The following is a 25,715-nucleotide window of genomic DNA, read 5'->3' on the forward strand; positions in this document are numbered from 1 at the left end:
GAGTCATGTGGGGATATTGACTCCCAACTGGCAACCCAAGGAGCAAAATATAACATGTGTGAAGACACCAGGTGCTCACTCTGCCTTTCTGGACCAGACATGCAGACACTTCCAGTCGTACGTTACATGAACATAGGCTCACATGGCACCTCTTCACTTGCTACAGGTGATACACCTTTCAAAGTCAATCAACTCGCATGGAGAGAAAAAACAGCATACCAGCCAAATGAATTTAAGAATACATTCATGCAAAACCTTACCCGCTGGAACAAACCGCACACATGCACACACAGGAAACACTGATACGAGGCCAATTAATTCAGCAGCCTCTACAAGGCCATCCACACCTGTCTTACAAGCAGACGCAGGCTCACTGATGCATATCATTCCATCATAACCTTCTGAATAAACCCAAATATCGAAACAAGAACACACATACAGTATGCAATCACACGGGAATGTATTAGTGCAGGCAAGTGACTGGAAAGTCTATATAGTGTATACTCAAAGCACAGTTTATTTATCTCTTGTTAGAAATGACTAACTAAATTCATTTTTAAACAATTCTTAACAGTTTTGTAATCTTTAACTAAAATTAAAATTATAAATGTTTTTCGGTAACTGAAACTGAAATAAAATGAAACATAAATATTAAAAGAGAAACTTAAAAACCTTAAACGAAAATTAGAAATGTTGCCTTGGCGGAAAAAATAATAATAAAAAAAAAAAAAAAAACAAGTTTAAGTAGTAAAATTCTTAAAACTAAATCTGAAACAAAAATAAAGCTAAACAGAAATATTATAAAAAAATATAATAAAAATGACAAAATACATAAAACTAAAACTGAAATTAAAATGAAAACGGAAAAAAAGCTAATTCAAAATATTAATAAACAATATAATAGTACAATAGCACAGCCTCTTTAAGGGCTAGTTTGTGCAAAAATAAAAATCCTGCTATTTATTATTTATTCAACCTCATGTTCCAAACCTTCTTGTGGATTCTATGGGAAAAACAATGTATTTGGATACTATAATGAGAACTACAATGAATGAGGAATGTTCAAAAGTTTTCAAGCTTCATAAAAACAAAAACAAAAAAAAGCTGCATAAAACCAAGTCTATATTCTTAGTCTATATTCTTATATTCTATACGCTATATTCTTAATCTTCAGAATCCATATGACAGCTTTATGGGATGAACAGAGCAATATGAGTCAGTACTCACTGATAATGTTGACATCCACCATGTTCTAGAGAGCTCATGAAGTAATGATGTCCGATTTGTAAACAAATGGTTCTTTCGGGTTGGATCTTTTTAATGAATCAATTTATTAGGTTGACAAAACTGGCCTGAATGAGTTGTTTTTAAATCTCACTAACACACTGGTCTGTTAGTAGTACAGATTCAAAAGACTTGGGTAACAGCACACAGGCTATTTTTGTGGCGTCAGCACATTATTCAAAAGTTCTTCTTTTGTGCTGAAAAATGATGACAGAATTTTGATCTTTGGTTGAACTATCCCTTTAAGTGTACACTCAACTGGCTAAACTAACTGTCAAGTGCTTGTCGCGGTCATCTGTGTGATGAAGATCACAGAATGAAAATCCTGAAAGCAAGTGTGGTCTCAACAAATCCTGCTTTCTCATTCATGTGACTGGAGCATTCAACGAACTATGATGAAGTTTGATTATTACAGTCTGACCTTCTGTTCAGGGTTGAGTGTGGAAATGTTTAAAAGTTTTAAAATCCTTTTGAAGGGTTTATACAGGATTGCATTTAGATTCAAAGAATTCAAAGCCTAATCTCAACTCGAGTGGTTCTGTGAAGGAAAGCCCTTTAAGTTTTATTTCAAAGGCCTTAAGTAATTCCCTCCAACTGCTGGTGGAGTCTCTAGTTTTTTCCTCACCTCCACCCCAGCGCAGGCAGCGAGCGAGGTCATTCCCAGTCCCCAGCGGCAGGATCGCAACAGGAGGATGCCGAGCAAAATTGGCCTTATCTGTTGAGAAACAAAGAGAGCTATTAAAGCTTCTGCATTTTTAACTAGTACATAAAATATGATTATATTTCATGAATTTGCACGTATGTACACTACCACTCAAAATTGATGTTTTTGGATTCTAAGGTGAATAGAAAGTTCAAAAGATCTGCATTTATTTAAAATAGAAATCTTTTGTAACATTATAAATGCCTTTACTGTCACTTTTGATCAATTTAATGCATCCTTGCTGAATAAAAGTATTAAAATAAGTAATAAAACTAATTTTGACTAGTAGGCTAAATTACATTAATATGGAACTATATGTTATTATTGTCCAGGCTTTAAAAATTACACTCTTTTTTTAAACAATATGTAACAAGTAGAGGTGTGAATCTTCACTTGCCTCACAATTTGATTCAATTATGATTCAGAGGGTAACAATTTGATTATAAAATGATTCCAGAGGCATCACGATGCATCTTTTCCTTAAATTCTTTCTTTAATAATAATTACTATATTATGCGCCACTAAAGAGAACTAAATTCGGGATTGCAGGCGGCTTTCTGTGCGCTCTCCTCGGGTGTGTGTCAGTCAGCGGGAGTAACGCATTGAAAATCGTTAATTGAAATCGAAATTGAAATATTATAATAAGAGTAGCCTACTTTACAATAAAACAGCGCATTTATATGTATTATAGGCCTATTTTAAAAAGGTTTATTCTTTTATTTTTATGCATCGATGCAGAATCGTTCACATCAGCATTGCAATGCATCGTAAAAACAATTACCGGTATATTCCACAGCTCTAGCAACAGGGCCTAGATAAAGACATGCACTAACATTGAAGTTAGGTATACAGCACTGGATAATGTCTTCTTCATTCATAAATGTCTATCATTCCCATGTAATATCCTTACAATAATTCACACATTAGATTTGTTTGTTTCTCTTGTTATGAGACACACAGAACAGTGTGTGCTATCCGCAGAAGAGAGTCAATGATGAACTGTATCTTTCTGTCCTCACGCTGATGGTCCCTGTGTGGCTCATTGCTTTGTGCAAAGGGACCGCGGGGACGTTGTTTTTGATGCTGGTCCGTATGGCGCGATGTACTGCCTAACCGCAGGGGCTCTCTGAGTAATCGTCAGCAGCAGACATTTTATAATACCAGTCAAACTCGTGTGGGTGAACAACAAGCAAGGACTGATCGCAGAGCGGCTCTCATTCAAAAGCTGCTCCTAAATCATCACTTTAGGGCAGTTAGAAGGACAATCTCCCACGTGTGTCCCTGTCAGCCTCGATTTGCCAGCCTAAAGATTCTCTAAGGCGATGAAGAGCGCATCGCTTCTGATCTGAGTTCAGGTTTCAGTACCATCAGCCAATTGCAATTTCAAGCCAAAGGTTTGGAGACCAAGCTGATTCTAAATCAGCACTTAGCGGCGATATCTACCACCGCCCACACAAGGTTCCTCTCCAGCACTCATCCATTAACATCAATACGGCTGTTAGGAGGGGGAAAGACAGGCCATTATATCTCCACTGTTATCCTGCATTCACTCATATGAAAGAGGTCACAGATGAGTCAATGCTCTTCCTAGAAACAATGATTTGTCTTTCTGATCTTTCTGATGGTTAAACATCATGATTATGTGCCTTAAATAAGAGCCAGTCTTGTGTCAAGTACCGCATGGAAGGACGTCCTAATGTTCAAATGTTTGTAGCTGAATTGGTCGACATGCTTTATTGATATCCTAGGGGAAATGCAGATGCAATATAGCAGCAAATTTAAAGTGCAATCAAGTCACCTTTATTTATAAAGTGCTTTATACAATACAGATTGTTTCAAAACAGCAATAAACAAGGAAATAACAGAATCAATTATGCAAACTTCCTCAAATATAATTCAAATTCTGCTGTAAAGCAGCTCCAAAAAGACAGTGGTGATATTTGGGTCAGTTCAATCCAGTTTAAATGCAGTGTAAAGTTCATCAATTAAAGTGTAACAACCTTCTTTGTATTGACAGAGAAATTCACTTTTATTTGTTAGCAAAAGGTTTTCGTGCATGTTCATGGTAATCCGGTTTGAAATGTTGACTACAAACAAAGACTTTTTTCAGGTTTTCTGTTGCGGTGTTCTCTCCGTATTTACGATTATATGCGCCATTTAGCCACTGCGATGAATACTTCACTGGAAATTTCACTTCACTTTGACTTCTTGCACATGGGAACTATACAAGTCGACACCATTATGACCAAAAGTTTGCTAAGAAGTATTTCCTACTAAACACAGCGGTATTTGACTCTGGTCAAGCGTAAACATAGCAGACTGATGGGACTGGCCTCGGTCGGCAACATGCCTAGTGCATTATGGGTGTTGAACCTATTTGGCAAAAGGAAAGACAACAGCCTTTTTCCTCTGCTTTCTCTAGTCAGGTAGCACCGATTTAATTTTTATTTTTATTTTAAATTCACATTTCTACTGTACGCAGCCAAGGATTATTTAAAGCCGTTTTTTCTTTTAATTCCAAACTGCAAGAAAATTCATATTCTGTACCTAAAATTAAAGCTTTTCTTTGGTCATATCATCAAACACTAATCTTGAAAGATAAAAATGATATTTAGTAAACCAGAAATGGTTTAGTTTTGGAAATTACTGTTGCAATTTGTACTTTGAATACATGTACAGTGTTACTGCTAATTTAGTCAGATGGTCTATTAAGTTCATGTAACCATGTTAATTATTACAGCTCTGGAAAGCACTGATGATGATGCGTACTCACCAATGCAGTCCAAAATCCACCCCACCGATCCATCGCCTCCACAGGCCAGCACTCGGAAATCAGGCACGTCTCGAAAAAAGTTGAGCCTGGGAGACATAAAAACAATGAGAATGATCATCATTCCCCAGTGGCTATTCACAGTTTACTGTTCAATGCAATATGTTTGATCTGAAGGATGTTATAGAAGATTTATGTTTTTCCCATTCAGTGTCATGGGAGCAAATCTCAAAAAACAAAAACATCTCTTCCTTTTAATCTCAACTAAAGCCTTTTTTGACTGTGAAGCCAGTCTTACATTTGATCCTAAATTTGCTCGCTCTTTATTTGTTTGTGAAGTGACCTTAAGCTGAGAGCAAAGCACTGAATGAATAAAGCTTCTCAATTTCTCACTAGAGACAAAAAATAAATGAAATTCAATTTATGTCACAGATCAGAAACAGAAGACAAACGGCCAAATCAAATATATTAAACATTACACGTTTTGGTCACACATTAGATTAGGGTCCAATTCTCACTATTAATTGACTATTAACTATGACTTTGCCTCAAAAAAACTCCTAATTACTAGTTAGTAAGGTGGTTGTTAAGTTTAGTTATTGGGTAGGATTAAGAGATGTAGAATATGGTCATGCAGAATAAGGCATTAATATGTGCTTTATACAGTAAGTACTAAAAAAAGCCAATTTCATGCTAATAAACAACTAGTTAATAGTAAGAATTGGACCCTAAACTAACATTTTTAATGTATGTACTACTTTAATACATTTTTAAATACAATTTATTTCTGTAATGGAAAAGCTGAATTTTCATCAGTAAATTCCAGTCTTCAGTGTCACAAGATCCTTCAGAAATCATTATGGACCCTTTTCACAGACTATGACAAGTCTATGACTTTTTTTTTTTTAAATGTAAAGCACATTTATAATGCCATACTTTGTGTTATATTACCTTGGCAGTAATGGGGAAAAAAAGTAATTAACGCTGCTGCGAGGGTGTTTCTAACTCAACTGCAAATTTGACATCATTCTCTCTTCTGACTGCTATAATCAATCTATAGATATTTTTTCCCTCTTTTGTAAATGTCGTCAAAATCATATCACTTATTTTATCTGTAAACACTTGACCTCCATCTCTTCACTGAACATTCAGAGGCAAATTTAATAGAGCAGGACAGAGGCTGAAGAAGACACCACCCTCTGCTGGTCAGAAGCATGTACTGCAGCACAAGGGTGAGCCCAGGACATATCCTGCAAACAGGCACATGTGGGATCTGCTATAGACCTGAGCGTAATACACCAGCAGAGCAGTCACACAACTGTCTGAAATATTAATATTGTGTAACCTCTTTTGATGGGCTCTGACAATGCAGCATGTTTTATGTATGCAGGATGAGAGCGAAACAGACGAGTAAATGTGCCACTACATTTACAATGACAATGCAGTCAATTGGATTCATGAGGTTCTGTTTTTTTTTTTGTACCTTCTCAGGTTTGTTGCTGTAGTGCCATAGAAATGCTCAAACTATGTCAACAACAATTTCCACAACATGGGTGTTCACTGAAGTTCAATGGGCGAGTAACACAAGTGGAACATGACCGTGGTTCTGGACAGGCTTGATCTGGAATCATGTTTCAGCCTGACTAAATGAGCTCTGCTCCAGATAAATTTGTAATGTACCAGTGCCAGTCTGTTTAAAATGGCAATGTTGCTGTTGTAGAGATGGGGGTTGCATAAACAATTTCTTATCCAATGACATGGCAAGAGAAAAGACACTTGAGCAAGCTGTGTTTTCTATATGCTATAAGACTCTTCAGCGCAGACAATTAGCAAAAGTGCACACTTGTCCTTTTTCATCTCTCCATATTTTGATATCCACTCAGACCCCTGAGTGTCAATCATAAGTTTGGATATAATGAAACGAGCAAAAGATTGAAAAGAAAGTTCAGTGAAGAATATAGCCAATTCAAAGGCGTTTGTTCTGAAATATCTGAAACAAAATAATCAATCAAGAGTGTTATAGTGAAGCTGTACTGATGATACACATTATATTTCCATTTAATTTTGCAGACACATACGTATATCCAGAGCAACACAATCAATTGATCATAAAGGATACAACATTAAATCGATAGTTCACTCAAAAATAAAAGATGTCATTATTTGCTCACACACTCGTTGTGTATGACTTACTTTCTTCTGTGGAACACAAAAGAAGATATTTTGAAGAATGTTGGTAACCAAACCATTTTGTTGACCATGGAGTTCCATTGTATGGACACATATTTCAAAATAACTTATTTTGTGTTCCACAGAAGAAAAAAAGTCATAGAGGTTTGGAATGACATGAAGGTGAGTAAATATTTATTTGAGTAAGAGATCTCTTTAGCAGCACAATACCAAATCTCACAAGTACATTAGAATATTAGAAAGGTAAAGTAGAAATGTAAGAGCAGTATAGAAAAATGTATAGATTTATTTTAAAATAAAGGGCCTTAATCTAAATGAAAAAACAAATAAGGGATATGTTTATTCAAATATAATATGTTTGGACTGCATTTTGGTTGCTATGTTCTCTCTCTCTTTTTTTTGTATTAGAGAGGAGCTGTTATTACGAACAATGGCAGTCATTAACAAGATTAAAAAAATATCACATCAAAAAAGCCAACTGCCAACCCTTGAACTGAAGTGCTTAAGAAAGAGAATTTAATATATGATGATCATATGGTTCTCCATGAGTGAAATCATCAATGTCATACAATCTTCAATCCCCTTCTCTCTTTTTCTCTCTGAATGGTCTCATGATGAGTAGCGCTACAGTCGTGACTACAGAACATTTCGTGGTGGGAGGGGGATCTAGGACGGAAGGTTAGCCTGCTTTCCCGTGGAACGACCATTGCTTTTGTTCTGTACTTTCTCTCTCTCCTTTTTCCTGAAGGAGAATCACTGTTGCACAACCGCAGGGTGCTGAACAGAATGTACTAGTGTGCTTTGAGTGGGTTTAAAGTATGTGTAACTGTGTAAGAGCACAATACAGTGGAAGTCCAAAAAAAAAAAAAATCTCCTCAATATCTAAATTGTTTCTTCTAGGCAGCAAATGGATTAAACAGAAAACAAATAGTCTTCTGATTCTCAAATTTTTCTCTTGAGAAAAAGACTCACTCAACAAGAGATCTGAATGTCTCAAATATGCTCAGATTTGCAATTGAAATTCAAGTACTAAAATCATTAAATCTGAAATAAAAATAAATTAAAACTATATAGAAATATACAAAAAGAAAACTAATAAAATATTAAAAATAAAAGCTATTTCAAAATAGCTTTTACTAAAATACTATATAAATACTATGATCACACATAAACAATACTAAAATAATACTGCTCTGTATTCTTACAATGGTCTCATTAGCGTTTATTTTTCCTAGGAAATTTAAGGACAACCAAATATACTTAACCTCTGAGTATGTTTCTTCGTAAGCAATCTCATCAGTTAGCTAAGATCATTAGCTAAGAGTATGTGCCAAAATGTTAGAAGTTAGATTCCACCACTATGCTACAATTAAAAACTGATTTGGACGACCCTGAGCTGGTCCAAATCAGGCGGAGTGTATGGGCTAAGAGGATTTAGTACAATATATTGTTGCTTAAAGAGGAAGCCTTGATGTGACTGACAGGCTCAGAAGTGCGTTTATCACTTAAATGAATATATTTACACAGCAGGGGGCTGCTTGAGTCAAAGTAAATGTCTTGTAGGTCTCTCAAAGTCAGCTTCGCTATGTGAGTGGTTCCTCTCTCAGACTAGTTGATTGCAGGTTAGTAGAAGCAAAAGGATAAGAGCGAGAGGGAGCCACGCCAGAACAAAACAACAGTGAGAATGTCAAACAGTTTTTGAGCAATTCCGTAATGACTAAAAAAAGGTTTTTATTCGCACACGTCTCCATTGAAATTTGATGGTGGCTTTTAGTTGTCTTACCCTGCCATGGGTCCTCCTCGTTCCAGACTGTACACCTGTCTGGGGTTAAGCAGATACTGGAATTTCCGCAGCACCCTGATAAAGACAAACGAGGACACAAAAGCATTAAAAGACACATAGAGGAATGACATTTTTAAACATATAATCACTGTGAATTTTCCATTATGATAAAAGGCTTAAAGGGGTAATTCACACAAAAAAAAAAAAAATTCTGTCATCATTTACCAACCATTCCAATGTCTTTCCAAACTCAAATGACTTTCTTTCTTTCATCAAACACTAAAGTTGAATTTTTGAAGAATATCCTGGCCACTCTGTACAAAATCATTGAGTAAGGACTGGCGGTGACAAGCTCCAACAGCACAAAAAAAAATACTATAAAATATCATAAAAGTTATTATGTATAGAAAATCTTGACATCCAGCCTAGCTCTCTTTGGCACCTTCATGGGAGTTCATGAGAGAATGACAATGTTCTACTCTAAAAAAAAAAAAAAATAGTTTTTTTCAAAGAATCATTGATGTGAATAATCTAAATAATCATGAATTATTATTTTGGAATAAATGTACTCTAAAACACTAACCTGACATTTATACTTTGTTTTAGTAAATAGAACATTAATTATTACATGGACCCTAATAATAATCCGATTGTAATTGGACATAAATGACCTTTGTGTCAAATTCTCCTTCCACTCATCGTCTGTGAATGGAGCAGGACAACGTCCTACCAGACCTATACGCTCATCCATAGACACTTTGTTTTGGGCACAGGAATGGGCATAATTATCCTCGTTTGCCAGTGTACTTAAGTTCCCTTGTTTCTGTTCATTGCTGTTGGGTCTCGTCTATTGTATGGTTTGCTGTTCTCCAGGAATTACCTGTGGATTTATTGGAACAACATGAGGGTGAGTAAATGATGACAGAATGTTATATTTTGGTCTTTTCAACTATTCCTTGAAAAGTCCCAGATAGACACGCATATGGAGGAATGATATTCTTAAAACGTTCCATTCCATTATGAAAAAAATCAACACAATCCTGGGAATCATTGGAGTCAAGAAAGACAGAAGCACATAAACACAGATTGCACACTGTTGCAGCAGTGCTCCTCAATAACCTTGAAGTAATAAAATGATTATTGAGGACTCTGCAATGTCCTTCACTTCTAACTGTGTTAGCTACTCTTTCCTTTTAGTATGCAAAGACACAGAGGAAGAGAGAGAGAGAGAGAGAGAGAGAGAGAGCGCGAGAGAGAGAAAAATAAGGCAAGCTGCGTCACAAGCTATGCTTTTATGTGGGGTGATAATTTGAGCACTTATCAACACTGAAGACTTCATTTGTTCCCTATGCAAAGAACAAAGGAGTGCAGACAAATGTCACACCCAACCTATGAGCTTTCAATACGCAGCTCGGGGTGAAAATGGTGGAAAAATACACTCAGTACAGTATGATTCAACGGTGACCACTCTGTTCCTTTGTTAGCATCAAAGAACCACCAAAATGGTCTTTCTTTTTTGGGGCCAGGGCAGTTATCACGTCTTTGTTTGAGCACATGTCTAATAATGGAGGATAATCGGCCAATTAATGGTATTTAAAACTGTGTTGCTATGGTGATGCCAGCACAAAATCCCAAAACTGGTCTCCCGGAGGACGTTGAGTGGGTGGTGAGAGCTGAAACAACACCCACATTCTTCCTCCTTAAACAGCATTACTGTCTCCTGCAAGCTTTGATGGTATTTAGGACACTGCCAGCAAGCAAGAAAAAGAGTGGGACTTTTGTTAAACATGTCTATGCAGATTCGACTGACTTTAAATGGTTAGGCAAACCATTCTCCAACCTTGTACTGCTGTACAGAATATGAAAAATGATGATGCAACAGTTTGAGTTTCAAAGATGTTTACCTCTCACCCTGCCGACCACCACTCTTAGGATTAACCAGCACAAGAAGGGGGTGTGTCCCAGGCAGAGGGGTGATCTTAAAGGCAGAAAGGAGGAAAGAAGGTCACAAACACACACACACGCACACTCGCACAGCACAGATTTGAAGTCTCAGAGAGTGTCTGATGCCGGCTCACCTGCAGTGCCTGGCCGTCCCCGGTGAACTTGAAACACTGGGCAGTGTCCTCAGGGCTGGTACTGGGGGATGATTCTCCTTCACCTCTTTTGACAGCACACTGACGGTCCTACAGATACAGAGACATTACAGTCAACGTCAACAAAGAGAGATGGAGAGAAAGACAAATGCAATTTAAGAATCTGTCTCCCTTTATTTTATCTCTCTTTAATTTTAGAAAGAACTGATTTTTTATCATTTCTACAGGTCGTTCTACAAGGTCGTTAGACCAGACATGTTCACAAGTCTCTAATGTTGTCCATGTCAAGTCTCAAGATCTTTCTATGTGCTGCAGGGCTTTTTCTATATGTTTTACATATAAAATATATTACATACATAATATTTATTTTATTTTTTAAGAAATTCATACTTTATTCATCAAGGATGCATTCAATTCATGAGAAGTGCACCAAAGCGACTGAGAAAAACTGTAATATTCCATAATATTACTGTTTTTACTGTATTTTTGATCAAATAAATGCAGCCGTGGTGAGCATAATAGACTTCTTTCCAAAACATTAAAACAATCTTACTGACCCCACACGTTTGAATGGTAGTGTACATAAAAAAAATAAAAAAAGATTTCCTTGATTATTGTGTCATGCTTGCTGACGAGACATTATATGATATAACTAACGAATCATTTTATCTTGATTACCATTTACTTTTAAAATAAATCGTTTATTCATTACAGTTTTTTACAATCGCTATGACAGTTTTTTCAATACATTTAACAAGTTTCCTAAACTCTTAACGCACCAACACACCTAAAACACACAATTGGCAAAACGGTTAATTTCATGCTCAAAATCACACATTGTAAACTAAACCCCAAAACTAATTTTCAAAATACAATAATACACTAACACAATACACTATGTCTAACAAAACACTGCAAACATGTTTCAAAATCAAATAATTATTCAAAACACTAACACATGTTCTCTTCCAACAGGAACATTTAGTCAATCATAACACAATGACAAAAAAACACTATCATCAGCTGAAATTACAGAAACTGCATTATTTTATATGTGTCAGGTCTGCCCTTATACAATAGACAGTATATTGTATTGATCATAGATTGTGTTTTGCACTGCAGGTTTTTTTTTCTTTCTTTTTTTAAGTCTCTCTACATTTTTGTTTTGTTTGTAATGTAAATGCATGCACTTTGTTGTTGTTGTTGTTGTTGTTGTTTTTTGCAGCAGAAATTCAATACAACAAAATAAATGACCCTTCTTAGAGTAGCTTTATAGAATGTATGGTTTATGAAAAAAGAAGACAGAGACAGAATTGCTGCAGTAACAAGTTTATTTGCAACAGGACATTTCTGCAATATAACAAAAATAATGCAATATAGCTGCCATTTACAGTATTACTGTATGTGAAAATACAAAATATACAAACAGAAAAGGCCATCTTCTAATCTGCCCGGTCTTCTGCATTTGTCCACGTTCTCATCCACATCACACCTGATATCTTCCCTGGCAAGGCATCTTGGGAAGAATCTTTTGGCTTGCCTTATCCTGGTAGTGTTCAGCTGTGATGTCTTGGTATGCAGCATCTTTTGCATACAGGAGGGACATTAGGTCCTGTGGACTATGGTCAAAAACTTTCCATCTCCAGGCTGAGGAAACTCCTCAATGGGGTTGAGGAAAGGGAAGTAAGGGGCAAGGAAAATGGACATCATCCTCTGATGGGCGTCAAACCTGGCTGTGACTAGACGGGAATGGTGGAATGCCACATTGTCCCATATTTGCATAACTTCAATCAGCTGTTTCTCACTAGCAATGGAATAATGCGAAAATACAAAATATACGAACAGAAAAAGCACAAAAAAAAAGTCATCTTCTAATTATTTGCATAATTCAATCAGCTGTTTCTCAGTAAGAATAGAATAAAATACAGGGGATATATTTGTGTTTCAGTTCACAATATAAGCAGCTGTTTACCTTGACTTTACTGTAAGGTTAGGTTTAGAACATGGTGTTATCTGTTCTGACATACAGTGTTAAAGCACTGGTAAATTTGGCAGTAAAAATCCATTGTTTTGGTCTTGTTTGAGCTTGTGTGTAAAAGAAGTTCAAGCATTTTAAATTTGTGCTAACTGTATGCATTTTGTGTTAAAGCAACAAGAAATGTGTTAATAGTATAGCTTACACAGACGGATGTAGTGCTAACTGTGTTAAGAGTTTTGGAAAATTGTTAAATGTATTGAAAAATCTGTCATAGCAATCGTAAAAAACTGTAAGCTGAGAAAGCTGGGACAGCACACAACAAAAAACACATCCTTTATGCACATTTTTCTAACTGTAAATTCTCAGTCAGTAGGATCATTTGTCTTGTCGTTGTGCACAAGAGACGTCCTTTTGATAAAAAATATTATTAATATTATGTAATTACTGAATAAAGTAAACAGCCAATGAGTGTAAGTCGTAATTCAATTCTTTTGTGATATAAGTGTGACATACCATCTCTGTGTTAGATCAAATCATTGCTTTTTGTAAAAATATTTGCAAACTACAGTAGCTTGCAGGAACTGTATTTGTATTCTCTATACTATAGACTACTCGTTGTTTCCAGTGGGAAAGAGGCCCATGAGGATTTTGTCGAGGACCTACCCATAAAAAAAATTGTTGAATTTTAACATACCATAAATGTGCAGTGGAAAAAAAAATAACTCACCAGAACAACAGGGCAGATGTACGAGGGCAGGAGTGTGTGATCTTTTAACGGTCCACCATCACACTCAGGCTTCACATTGGACGCACACTTGTTATGGAGCTGGAAAACAATACAAAATACAAATATAGATGAGGAGTGGTGGAGAAAGACACATCAACAGACTGGAATGGCACTAATTTAAACAAGTAAGAAGACATTAAATGTTAGGAGCAAAGGGGACAGCAGGATATGTACTTGATATTAAATTAGTTACAGTTTTAGAGTCGAAACTGACAGGAAAGCTACTCGATAGAGATGGTGCAGGAGTATATAATGTGATAATAAAAATCATTATGGAGAGAAAAAGCCTTTAGATCAGTGTTAAGTGCTGACACTTATCTTTATTACACAGGCTATTTTTAAAACAAATCAGCCACGTCCACCAAATGCTGTGAAAACTTAGTGAAGAACACCACCAAGTGGTGTGAATAAGTATTACATAAAAATGGCTTTTATATGGACAAAACCACAAATTATTCTGAATTATATTCAGTCTTTTTTCTGTGTTTGATCAAGGTCTCTTGCAGCAGAAAAATAAATTGTAGAATCATATATGAAAAACTATAAATAATTATATTGATGGATTCTAATTATGTGACAGTCTTGAATGAATGAATGAAGTATGGTTGCAAGAAATGTTACTAACACATAAGAGTTTCTCTTGTTGGTCACAGTATGTCTGTTTATACTCACAGTGATTTGACACCAAACACAGTGAAGGCCTGTTAGACCTTGATAGCACTTGATACTGCGGTGACATTTGTCACATTTTGTTGGGGAGTTGCCCTCAATCCAAACATGCTGCATAGCCTAGAGATACATTGAAAAGAGACATAAAAGAGAAAGTCATTATCTGTGAAATATTCAAACAGCACATCTAAACATCACTGAAAGTATTATCTTGAACTGTTCAATGCAATTGTATAGCCTTTTACACTAAAATTAAACTCCACATCACTTAACACATTCTGTGAAATCATAATATAATGACAACATTTTGAGCGTATATCTTCCATCTCTGTGGTAGTTACTGAATGGGGAGCTTAAGTTCTAAAGAGGTGTCAGAGACTATTAAAACAGCGTTGCATGATCTCACTTTTCCCCCTCTAATTCTCAGTACTAAAAAAAGCCGTTACACACAGGATGTTCTCATAACCTTCCTGACATGTCTACAGAACATTACTTTGAGATTTAACCAAGAGTTAAGGGTCTGGGAAGTTGCCTTGGGTGAAACTGAACTGGACTGTGGTCAGTGGATAAAATAATCATAACACAAATCTTCTATAAAAGAACACTGTGTTTGTTAAACTATGAGCTCTGTACTTAATATATCAATCTTGGACTCAGAGTTAAAAAATAAAAGTATATATATTTTATTTTACTTATGAATTTATTATTTCTGGCCCTATTCTTCAAAAGAATCAGTTTAAATCTTCAATCTTCAGTTTAAAAAGAGTGGTGAAGTGTTCATTTGTAAGCGTATGTTGCTGTTTATGCACTCACATTGGTGTGTCTGCGGGACTTGGCGTAGGTGCTAATGCAAGGAGCAATGTCTTTGGACACACAGCGCTCATGGACTGTGTACTTGCATACTGCCAAACAAAACACAGGACTGTGAGGGATGGAGAGTGAGAGACTGAAGGGAAACATTTCAAATGAAAAACTGCTCACCTTCAGGTTAGACACATCAAATTTCAATGAATACAGATAGACAGAACAAAAAGATAGAAATAGAGAGACAGACAGACAGCTAGATAGATAGCTAGATAGATAGCTAGCTAGATAGATAGATAGATAGATAGATAGATAGATAGATAGATAGATAGATAGATAGATAGATAGATAGATAGATAGATAGATAGATAGATAGATAGATAGATAGATAGATAGATAGATAGATAGATAGATAGATAGATAGATAGATAGATAGATAGACAGACAGGCAGACAGAATGATGGACAGACATACTCACTTGAGCAGCAAAGGCCCTGTTTTCGTACTCCTAACAACATTGTGTGGCAGTAATTACAGTATGCTGGCTTGTTGAAATGCTTTAGTCTCCATACGTGCTGCCCATCTTCCTGTACATTCTGAACGTATGCAAAAGAAAAACAGGAATTGAGGAATACATTTTTATGTGTTGTTTACTTTTTACAACTCACAATTACTTTTTTCCTCACCGTCTCCATTCCCAGCAGTACCAGAAGTGGTATGGTGGTCATTCCTCCTCTGATCCACTCCTCTAGTGTGACCGTTCCATCCCGGTCATAGTCAATCTCCTCCATCATCTCCTTTAGAATCTACAATTTTAGACATTAAAAAAGGGACAATGAGATATGGATTTCACTGTGCATGATGGGACGGCCTGGTGGTAAAGTTTAAATTGATTCATACCGGCCGTAGTTCTGTAGAGTCCCATTCCAGGTACTCGGCTACATGGACCATCTGATTTATTATACGGTCAAGCTCCTAAATTGATAGATAAAATTGCTAAAATAGACAATAAAGCATAAAGTTTCAAATTCACTTTTCACGCATCCTGTTATTTACAGCTTCCTCTAAATATCAGTTAAAAGTTTCAAACAAAAAGATCAATAATATACAAGCCACTCTCTGAATCACCAAGGCCTGATGAATGCAAAGGTGCAAAGATGAATGAAACAGAATCAATGAGAGGATAATAATAATATTACACAATCCAAAATAAATGACTATCAACCCAACACAATGACATCACACACAGAAACTACGAATTGTATTAATCCCACAATATAATGTGTACTGCATTATTAACTCTTTGTCAACAACATCTAACCATTACACATTTTAACCGAGATTTAGGACTTACCGAACTGTCCAGTAGGCCATTGCCATCTGTGTCGTACAGCCTGAACATGACTTTAGGGTGAGAAATGAGAAAGATAATAGACTGAATCTTTTTGTAGTGCGAAAAACATTTGTCAAGTACAGACCCCATGCTAGCACCTGAAGCCCAGGTTATCTATGGACAGACTGAGGCAGCTAGTGAGGATTAGCTTTGGGCAGAAATAACTTCCTATGCTAAAGAAAGCTTGTCTACACATGGCAAACAAGGACAGGAGCGGAGATAAGCCTTTACGGAATGAAAGCGAGAGCGAGGAATTCTAGAAGTCTCCTCCTGTCACTCTCACTTTGTTAAGGTCAGAAGTCTGCATTAAAATGCAGAACTGACAAAGGCGTGGTTGGATGTATCTACACGTAAAAGTAACTTATAGCTACTATAGAAAGATTTTTTTTTAAGAAATTATCTATTTTATTCACCAAGGATACTTTAACTTGATCAAAACTGACAGTAAAGGCATTTATAGGGCCCTATCTTGCACCCAGCGCAATTGACTTTGTACACAGATGCATGTATCATTCCTATTTTGCACGCGCGCAAAGCAGACTTTTCCCTCCACAGATGCACGTCGGTAAGTTAGGAAATACACTTGCGCTCCCCAGGGCGGTTCAGCGCAAAGAGGAGGCGTGTTCCGGTGCAAACGTTCCTTCTGCTATTTTGCAGGTTTAGAAAACAATTGCGCCACTAACCAGGAAAAAAATGTTTAAAGTCAGTGGCGCGTTGCGCATGTTATTCATATGCTATTTTAACGGCGCATGCTTGGCATAATCAATGTAGCGTGTGCACAACGCGCATACACTTTGATTCTCTCATCTACACAGAAGCAGTAGTTTTCATTTTTGCAAATCATACCTTATTACGATAGATAGATAGATAGATAGATAGATAGATAGATAGATAGATAGATAGATAGATAGATAGATAGATAGATAGATAGATAGATAGATAGATAGATAGATAGATAGATAGATAGATAGATAGATAGATAGACAATTTATTATAAAAGCATACATCTAGCTTACACATTAACCCAAATTATCATACGCCTGTTTAACCGAAGTTAATTTGGGTGGGTTTCTCCATTTCAATGTAACTTCTCTCTTTTACGGCCGTGACGAGAGCTTTGCTCTCCTTGGCTGTGAAGCGCTCCTGGCGCCCGCCTGGCATATCCGCCGTTACAATAGCAATCCGCTATGGAAAAAGCACGTCTGCTCTTAAAAGGAATGTGAGATGACGCTCTGATTGGTTTATTTCACGTTACGCCCAAACCACACCTATGAATAATGAAGCTACTTCAGACTAACCCCTTTTAGATTTGCGCCTGGCGCAAGAGTCATTTATCCCTCCGGGAAAATAGCAACAGCGCCCAAGACCCGCCCACAAAGTTACTTGCGCTTTGCGCTTGACACTTGCGTTTCAGATCGTTAAAATAGGGCCCATAATGTTACAAATATTTCTATATCAAATAAATGCTTATCTTTTGAAATTTCTATTTATTAAAGAATCTTGAATTCTTTTCCACAAAAAATACTGTTTTCAGCATTGATAATAATAAGAAACATTTATTGAGCAGCAAATCAGCATATTAGAATAATTTCTGAAGGATCATGTGAAACTGAAGACTGGAGTAATTTGCTATCACAGATTATAAAAACATCTTGCTATGATTTTAACAAAATAGTTCAAACTTATTTGATGGTTTTACTTGACTGATGTGTGGTAAGCATGATAAATTATGCTGACACAAAGGCTACAGACACTGAAATGAAATTAACTTCGCTTTAACATTTCAAAGATTCATTTACCTTGCATATGCTGCATTTAAATATGTATTGTGAGAAAAGAAATGAAATTCGTGACAGCTGCCAAAAATAAGGTTACTTTTTCACGTTTGTGACTAATAGTATGATTTCTGTGGTTTGGCACGATTGGTTAGGGAAAGTAATTTACTAAATTACTTAAATTATTCTTTGGATATTTTGTCAATGTAAATAATGAGATTAAAGGAATAAACGAGTTGAAGAGATAAGCATTTGAAAATGTATTTTAATGTCTTAAAAAATTAATCCTAAAAATTTCCCAAACACAGCTAAGATAAAAAAAAAAAAAATGATATGTTTATAATTTCCACTCCAACTTACACTCAAGCTTGTCCTCTGGCGTCCCCCTCTCCAGCAGAGACAAGTAGCACACAATGTCTTTAAGGAAGACCACTTGGGGCGATGGAGAGCCATTTTGTGGAGAAGGACTCCTCCGGAGAGATGTACGATTCTCAGATTGATTACGCTCTGGAAGGATGCCAATTATATGTCTATTAGTAATGACACCTGTTATCACACCAAAATATGTGTGCGCGAGCATCTTGTTTTACAAGTAGTGCAAGTTTTGACGAACTTCTGTCAACAAAACATGATTCTGATCAGGCAATATTGCTTCATAAGCAATTCCCTATGTGTAAAAAAGTGTGGCAAAGATCAAGGTTGTTCACTTGTACACGACTCTGACCTGGGGAAAGGCGCGGGGAATTTGTGGTCTTGGAGAGAGCCAAAGCATTGCTGCTGCTACTGCTGCTGCCCGCTGGGGGTCTGGGCTGCATGCTGGGTGACCGGTGGGGGCCTCTGGGTGTGTGGCCCCCTGTGCCTGATCGCTGTGAGGAGGAGCGGGACGAGCAGAGCGATGTGGTGGCCCCTGAGCCTGGAGTCATCCCTACAGAGTTCTCTGGTGTATGTCGGCTCAAAGCACTCAAAATACTCTTTCCATTCATACCTACAAGAAAAAAAGAGAGGACAATGAAGGTTATAATCTGAAATAAGAAAGGAAGCAACAGAGCGTAATACAAAAGAAAAGGATAATGACATAGCGTCTCATTCAATGAATGTGCGTACACAGATATTTATGTGTAAAACCTGTGCATGAACACAACAGAAATCATGCCTCATCAAGAAGTTAGCATTTTTTTATTTATTAAAACTTTTGACATCGACAGGGTTTAAGCATAGTTGGCGCATCTGAGCTAATACAAATTGCCCAGGTGGCTATTCATTTGAATTCTCTACAAAATACACATCAACATACAGCATAACCAAATACATTATCCATTATTACACATACACACTGAAGGGGGTGGATTGGAATCCACTGCTGTTTCAGTGTATATGTAATGAGTGATTATAATCAAGGTATTAATCAATATTTTTCCTTCTAAATATTACATGAGTTGAATGACTTCTCTAAGTTTCTGAGATTTTACTTTGTTATAGAAGTTACCAGTGTGATCACTGCAATGATCGTTTCATGTATTCTCTAATGTCTGTATTTGATATGAATGCAGTAACAGTGCTTGCTCATTTAGCCCGGCTTCCAGAAATGAAATATGGAAAGATGTTTTGTTTGAGAAAGGTCTTCAACATGTGTCAATACATACATCTGTTTTTCTAGGGTACAGCTATGGTCACAGGGGTCAATGAAGTCTATAGTTTAAGGGACCATCTCTTTGTTAAAAGCTTACTTTCCAGTTAGACTAAAGTGCAGCTCTCCTTGAGAGAAAGAACGCATTATCTTGATGTTTTGAGACGACTCTCCTGTTTATAGTTAGAGCCTGGCCAAATCCAACCTTGGAAAAGCTGTGTGTCAGTGTGTGTGTGTTAGTCTTTTTGGTTGCAGGTTAAGGAACCACTGGCATTATTGGAGATTGACTGAGTTGTTGTTCTGGACATGTTGGCACCCAGCAACCCAAATCTGAGAACTGGAAGGTCACGACGTGCCTAACTTCAGGGTCCGAGTGTCAGCTGCATAATCGATGGAGATATGCTTCAGTCTATCTGTATATGTGTGGAAAATTACTATGTTTGTCTATTTCTTAGCCTATCAGAAACTGCAACCTGAAGCAAGGACGTAGCTTAGACCTTGGTGTAGGGTATAACTGCTGTGATCTTTGTAACTGTAAACGGGGTGGCCTACGAACTCCTGAGTGAGTCTTGAAGCTGACTTCTGCTGATGAAACTTTTCTTCAATTTATTATAATTCTGACTCCGGGTCTTCTTTCAAACATCTGGTCCTTGGGTCTTAAACTGTTACCCCATAACAGTAATGGTGGAGGATGCGCGGGCAATTATTCTCGGTGACACCCCTGGCAAATCAGCAAACAAGGTAGAAAGATTTTATTATTTGGTTAGGGCTGTCTGAATGGAAGAGATTGGGAAAGGAGAGTGGGAGAGATTCACTCCGAAGAGGAGAGTGAGGATTAATTATACTAAAGTATATGAAGTCGCTGATGGCGTCGTTAGAGGCAGCAGGCAGTGCTACGCACGAGTAAGTGCTAAATAATTATACTGAGAGTATAAGAAGTCGCTGATAGTGTCGTTACGATTAACGGCAGCAGACAGCGCAAACGAAGCGTGCTCTGTGGGGGCCCCACTGGGCATTGCACCACCCCAGTAGAGTACGCCCCTGGATTGTACGTCCATTGGCACCACAAACCTGCTCTATCTCTTCCATCAGATAGGGGAACCCCGAATTTAGTGAATCTGGCAGTTAGGGATTAAGCTATTAGTTAGGAAAACAAAAATACTAACAAAAATAGGGTTGTTTGCCTGGGATGCATCAGGAACGATCCAGAGAGAAAAATAAAAAAAGTTGTGACCCAAATTGGCAAAAATGCAGAAGCCAAGCTGTGTTGTTCAAAGATCGCTGCCTCCATTTCTGCAATAACTTCAGGTGAGTTTGAACCGTGATTAAGATATGGCAGACAAATGAAGTAACTTGATCAGTAACCTGAACAGTCCTGAAACAAATAGTGAGACAGAAGAGAGCAAACACTGTAAGCAGTTGTGCTCTGAAGCTCTCAATTCAAAGAGATTTGCAGAAATTAAGAAAATGTTTAGTCAGGGTTTTGATTACGATTGGCAAGATAAATAACAACTTGAAAGCAAGTAAAGGAAATTATGGGTCGGGACCATTTCCTTGGACAAGTGTGACTAAAGATAAACAGAAACTTTGTGAAGACCCCTTAGAATATTTTGAACATTTCGTGCAGCTTATGAAAATTAATGTTCTGCCAATGATAATCATGAAGATTATGATTCGGCTACTGTGATTGAATCCACCACTGGTGGACTGTAAAAGAATACAGAGAACTGCTTATCAGTGGCTCTGTTTACATTCCAGATTGGGACACACTGCTTCAAGGGTGTGCATTAAGTTGGAGCCGTTTGCAAGCTCACAATGACCAAAATGTAGGCAAGGTGTGTGCTGCTGTAGTTGAGGCTGACACACAGCCACTAGATGACAGAGAGTGTTTTACTGTAAATGGCACTCAGAAGGTGAGAAAATGTGAAAGTGACAGAAATTTCTGGTGTTAATGTGGGTTTGAAAGTAGATCAGTGTTTAATATGATGATATTAACGTTTCCGTCTGAGAAAGAACAAGAGATAAAAACCAGGCCAAAAGATTGAAGTCTTAAGGGAATCCTTTTGAAGGAAAGATCTATAATAATTTGTGAATTGATAATTACAGGTTGACATAAAATGAATGACTCCAACAAATGTGAGTTGCAAAAATATATAAAAATTCTGTTTATTTGAAAATGCATGTCATTTCTGGCAAAAATGCCTTAAGCTGGGCTAGAGTTAAAAGATGGCAAATAAAGTCTGATGTTAGAAGTTTATGAGAGTGCAGTGTACCAATCCTGAATGCCTCAGAGTCTTTCTCATTCAAAGTTAGCTAAAAGCTGTTATCTGAGCCTGTGTCATAAGTGATAATAAGCTATTTATAGTAAGGCACAGTGTTTCAGTTGAAAATCATAGACATGGAGATGTTAAAAGAAATCATGCTACAGGCAATTCAGATTTTACACATTTAGAGGGCAATTTGTATCATCTACTGTAAAATAAATACTGGTTTATTTTGGGACCAGTAACTTATTTGTCTAGTCTTAGTCTCCACCATGATACAGGGCTGATGGCTCCAGTTACAGATGTACATTGAATGGACGGTTTTGATAACTAAATTCACTGAGTATAATCTCGCACTGAGATTTTGCTGATTTGGAGATGTTTAATGTATTTTAGTGATTAAATACTGCTGTTATTAACCTGTCTCCCTGTGTTAACACTATTAGGCAACCTGATGGCTCTGGTGACTCTTGAATGCGCCTTCCCTAAGCTCCAGAAAACAACTGATTCTGTTGAAGAAAACTGTCAAAGATTCTGTTATGGGAAAGAGCGGTTACCAGTCTGCACGAGGTGATTTCTCAATGACGGGTAAGATCCTCTTTGGTCAGACTGAGGGCAATCTAAGGCAGGGTGTCACCGCCGCCACTGGGCATCTCCTGATGGGAGGTGTTTTATGTGAGATGGGTATGAGAGTGGTGAGGCCAGCAGCATCATTATATCATTAAGGGGAGGATGAGCTGTGAGAAGATACAGCAGTCTGACCCAGAAATGTGAGTTCCTCCATACCACACTCACCAGAAACCGCATTCATTGGATGGCTTGTTTTTCATTGTGACAAGTGTCTGCAACTATGCCAGGGGACAACACCCTGAAGAAAAGGAGATTAGAGATAAAGAGCTAATGGGAATGGGCTTTCAAGAGCCAGCTGAGACCATGAGGTGATTGTCATTATTTGTTGTGGAGACAGTAACAAAACTTATATACATTTATATCAGGACCATGATGTTGGTTGCCTTATGGGCAAGAAAAAAAAAATGTGTAGAAGTGTTGATTTTGAACTAATATGTCTATAAGATAGTTTTAACTCCTGAAGGTTGTTAGACATGGTGGTGGCTAAAGATGAAGACCGCTTTTGTAGATTCAAGAAAAAGTCTGGATAACAAAGGTGAATGGTCAAAGGTTATTGTAATGAATTTAATATTACATTCTGTCTAAGTTACAGTCTTAGGAGGCTGTTAAAAAGATTTTTTGTTTTTAGTGAGAGAGACTGTTTGAGTGGAGGAAGGGATACTCTGTCAGTCTTGTTATCGACCTGCTAAAGCAAGCTTAAACAAAATATTGATAATGAACCAAAACAACCCAGCTGACTTTTCAAAAAATCAAATGAATAATGAACAGACATGCTTTGAAACTGGTTAAGAGACTATGTAAAAATAGGTAAAACCTGAAGAAAAATGTGAAGTAAATATTTTTAGAGTTAACTGCTATAAAGAAAACCTTGACTATGAGCGGGTTATATTGATGTTTGTCTAGTTTTAGTGTGTGTGATGGTGACAGCACTTTATGTTTTGTATGTGTTACTTCGTGGTACTATTATTTCATGATTTTGTGAATATTGTGTCATTAACCTCTGGAATGAGTGTTTTATCATTTTAGATGGGTTAAGTGAAACGACAAAACTTTAAAGAAGCTGATAATTGTAAGTCAATCTGATGAAAAGACAATACAGAACATGGGACGAGCTTTAACTGGATTGGTTTTACAGCTCTGTCTGCTACTGGTAATTATGATTAATTTTGTCATTTATAATGTTGATCTGAATTACTCTCTGGATTAGTATTTATGTAAATTAGAATTGTGAAGTTGAAGATTGCCGTCCATTATGGAGTAAAAACTCTTGTCTAAATTCAACTGAGGGTCTAAATTGAAATAGACAACTAGGTGGGATCATAATGGTAAACATAAAAATTATAATTGTAATTATAATATTAAAATATAATTGTAATGAGCAGCGAAATATGTTCTCAAGTTCCCTTAGGACGCCCGTCCAGAATTGTTGTATTTTTGAGCAGCTTCAGAAACAGTGGATGAGGGTTCCTTCTAGTCTTTTACATTTATTACAGAGGTTGGAGAGTTTGGGGTTTACTTCATGTCTTCGGGCTGGAGTCACATGCAAATGATGAACAATTTTAAATTGCATTTCCCAGGCTTGTTGGCAAGATAGGAGGGCATCTCACATACAGCTTCCCAATCAGTTGTCTGAATTTCTTCCCCAAAGTCCTTTTCCCATAACATCCTAGTTTTATCTGAGCCTGTTTTTGCCCTTATTGAGATCGTATTTTGCAGTGAAAGTTAGCATTTTTTTATTTAATTTAAAAACTTCATTTATTTGATGTAAAATACAGTAAAAACTGTAATATTCTGCAGTATTATTAATAAGAAACATTTCTTATTATTAACCTTATCATCAATGTTGAAAACAGATGTGCTGCTTAATATTTTTGTGGAAACTATGATATTTTTTTCCAGGATTCTTTTATGAATTTAAAGCATTTATTTATTTAAATATTTTATGTTGCATGCTGTTGCAGGAAGTGGAAATTTTGACTGTATGAAGGACACCATGAATCCTTTGAAGTATCAAGCCAGTTTGGCAAAGATGGTGATGCCTTCGGTGATCTGGACTTTCCAGCAGGACAGCCGTCACAAAGTATACATCCAAATCTACTGAAGCTTGGTTCAGGGATCAGTCGTAGAATGTTCTTGCAGATCAAGGGGGCTGAATAATTTTGATTGCAACTGTATAGAAATATATTTTGTAAAATCTTTTAACTTTTTTAGTTTACCCACAGAGACAATTGCGGCCCACCAGAGTGTTTGTTTCAGAACCTGGTGCATTTTCTCCCTTGGTTTCGGTTAGTTTAGGCATATATGAACACGGAAATCGCACTCGGATCCACACCAAAACAATCGCTCCGAGATCGCCTGAATGAGGTGGTTTGCTTGAGGTGTGAAAGCAATTCGACCCAATGGACCAACGAACCAAATGGTATTATAATTCATAACGGGAAATGCTATATATAAAAAGCAGTCGTGATTCTCTGAGTGAGCACATTAAACCAAAGGTGCACTTCTTCATCTTAAAATGTTGTGTAATTGCGCTTCTCCGTGCGAGAATGCTGTCCCGATGAAGTTTTGATTCCTGCTCTAGCTGCATTATAACATTCGTACAGTGTGTGTGTGTGTCGTTTGATCTAGAGAGAGCGTATTTGAATTTGCTGCAGTATTAATACGAATGTAGTACAGTATATTGTTTGAGTGTGTCTTGACAGTTACAAATAAAGCTACAATAAGCTCATGGAGCGAACTTGTCAATCATCCTGATGGATGACACAGAAAACTTTGACCAATAAGAGGACAGTTGTACTTGGTTTCCTTGTGAAAGCGAACCAAACCAAAAAGAAAATGCAACATTGTAACAAATTAAGCCTTTGTTTTGGAACAAAACAAGCAGTGTGAAAACTCCCTTATACTCTTTAGTAAGGATACATTTGCAGAGAGTGACAAATGGCAGTACAGGAGAATTTGTGTG

The 25,715-nt window shown here is 37.0% G+C and overlaps 1 protein-coding gene across 2 annotated transcripts in view; it reads right to left on the bottom strand.

Annotated features, from left to right (window-relative positions):
- dgkg (diacylglycerol kinase, gamma) overlaps positions 1-25,715 on the bottom strand; it is a 114,833-nt gene that overhangs the window by 52,719 nt on the left and 36,399 nt on the right. For both annotated transcript variants that reach the window (XM_081369167.1, XM_081369168.1), the window contains exons 5-18: positions 18,957-19,217; positions 18,593-18,739; positions 16,419-16,468; positions 15,965-16,039; positions 15,751-15,870; positions 15,543-15,660; positions 15,074-15,162; positions 14,264-14,380; positions 13,532-13,630; positions 10,809-10,916; positions 10,635-10,708; positions 8,731-8,805; positions 4,761-4,846; positions 1,910-1,999 (exon numbers count right to left, since the gene is read on the bottom strand). In XM_081369167.1, the coding sequence (XP_081225293.1) occupies positions 1,910-1,999; positions 4,761-4,846; positions 8,731-8,805; positions 10,635-10,708; positions 10,809-10,916; positions 13,532-13,630; positions 14,264-14,380; positions 15,074-15,162; positions 15,543-15,660; positions 15,751-15,870; positions 15,965-16,039; positions 16,419-16,468; positions 18,593-18,739; positions 18,957-19,217 (1,509 nt within the window). The remainder of the gene's footprint in view (positions 1-1,909; positions 2,000-4,760; positions 4,847-8,730; positions 8,806-10,634; positions 10,709-10,808; positions 10,917-13,531; positions 13,631-14,263; positions 14,381-15,073; positions 15,163-15,542; positions 15,661-15,750; positions 15,871-15,964; positions 16,040-16,418; positions 16,469-18,592; positions 18,740-18,956; positions 19,218-25,715) is intronic.

This window comes from Scardinius erythrophthalmus (genome assembly GCF_964197995.2).
Source record: "Scardinius erythrophthalmus genome assembly, chromosome: 6".
NCBI classification, from domain to species: Eukaryota; Metazoa; Chordata; class Actinopteri; order Cypriniformes; family Leuciscidae; genus Scardinius; species Scardinius erythrophthalmus.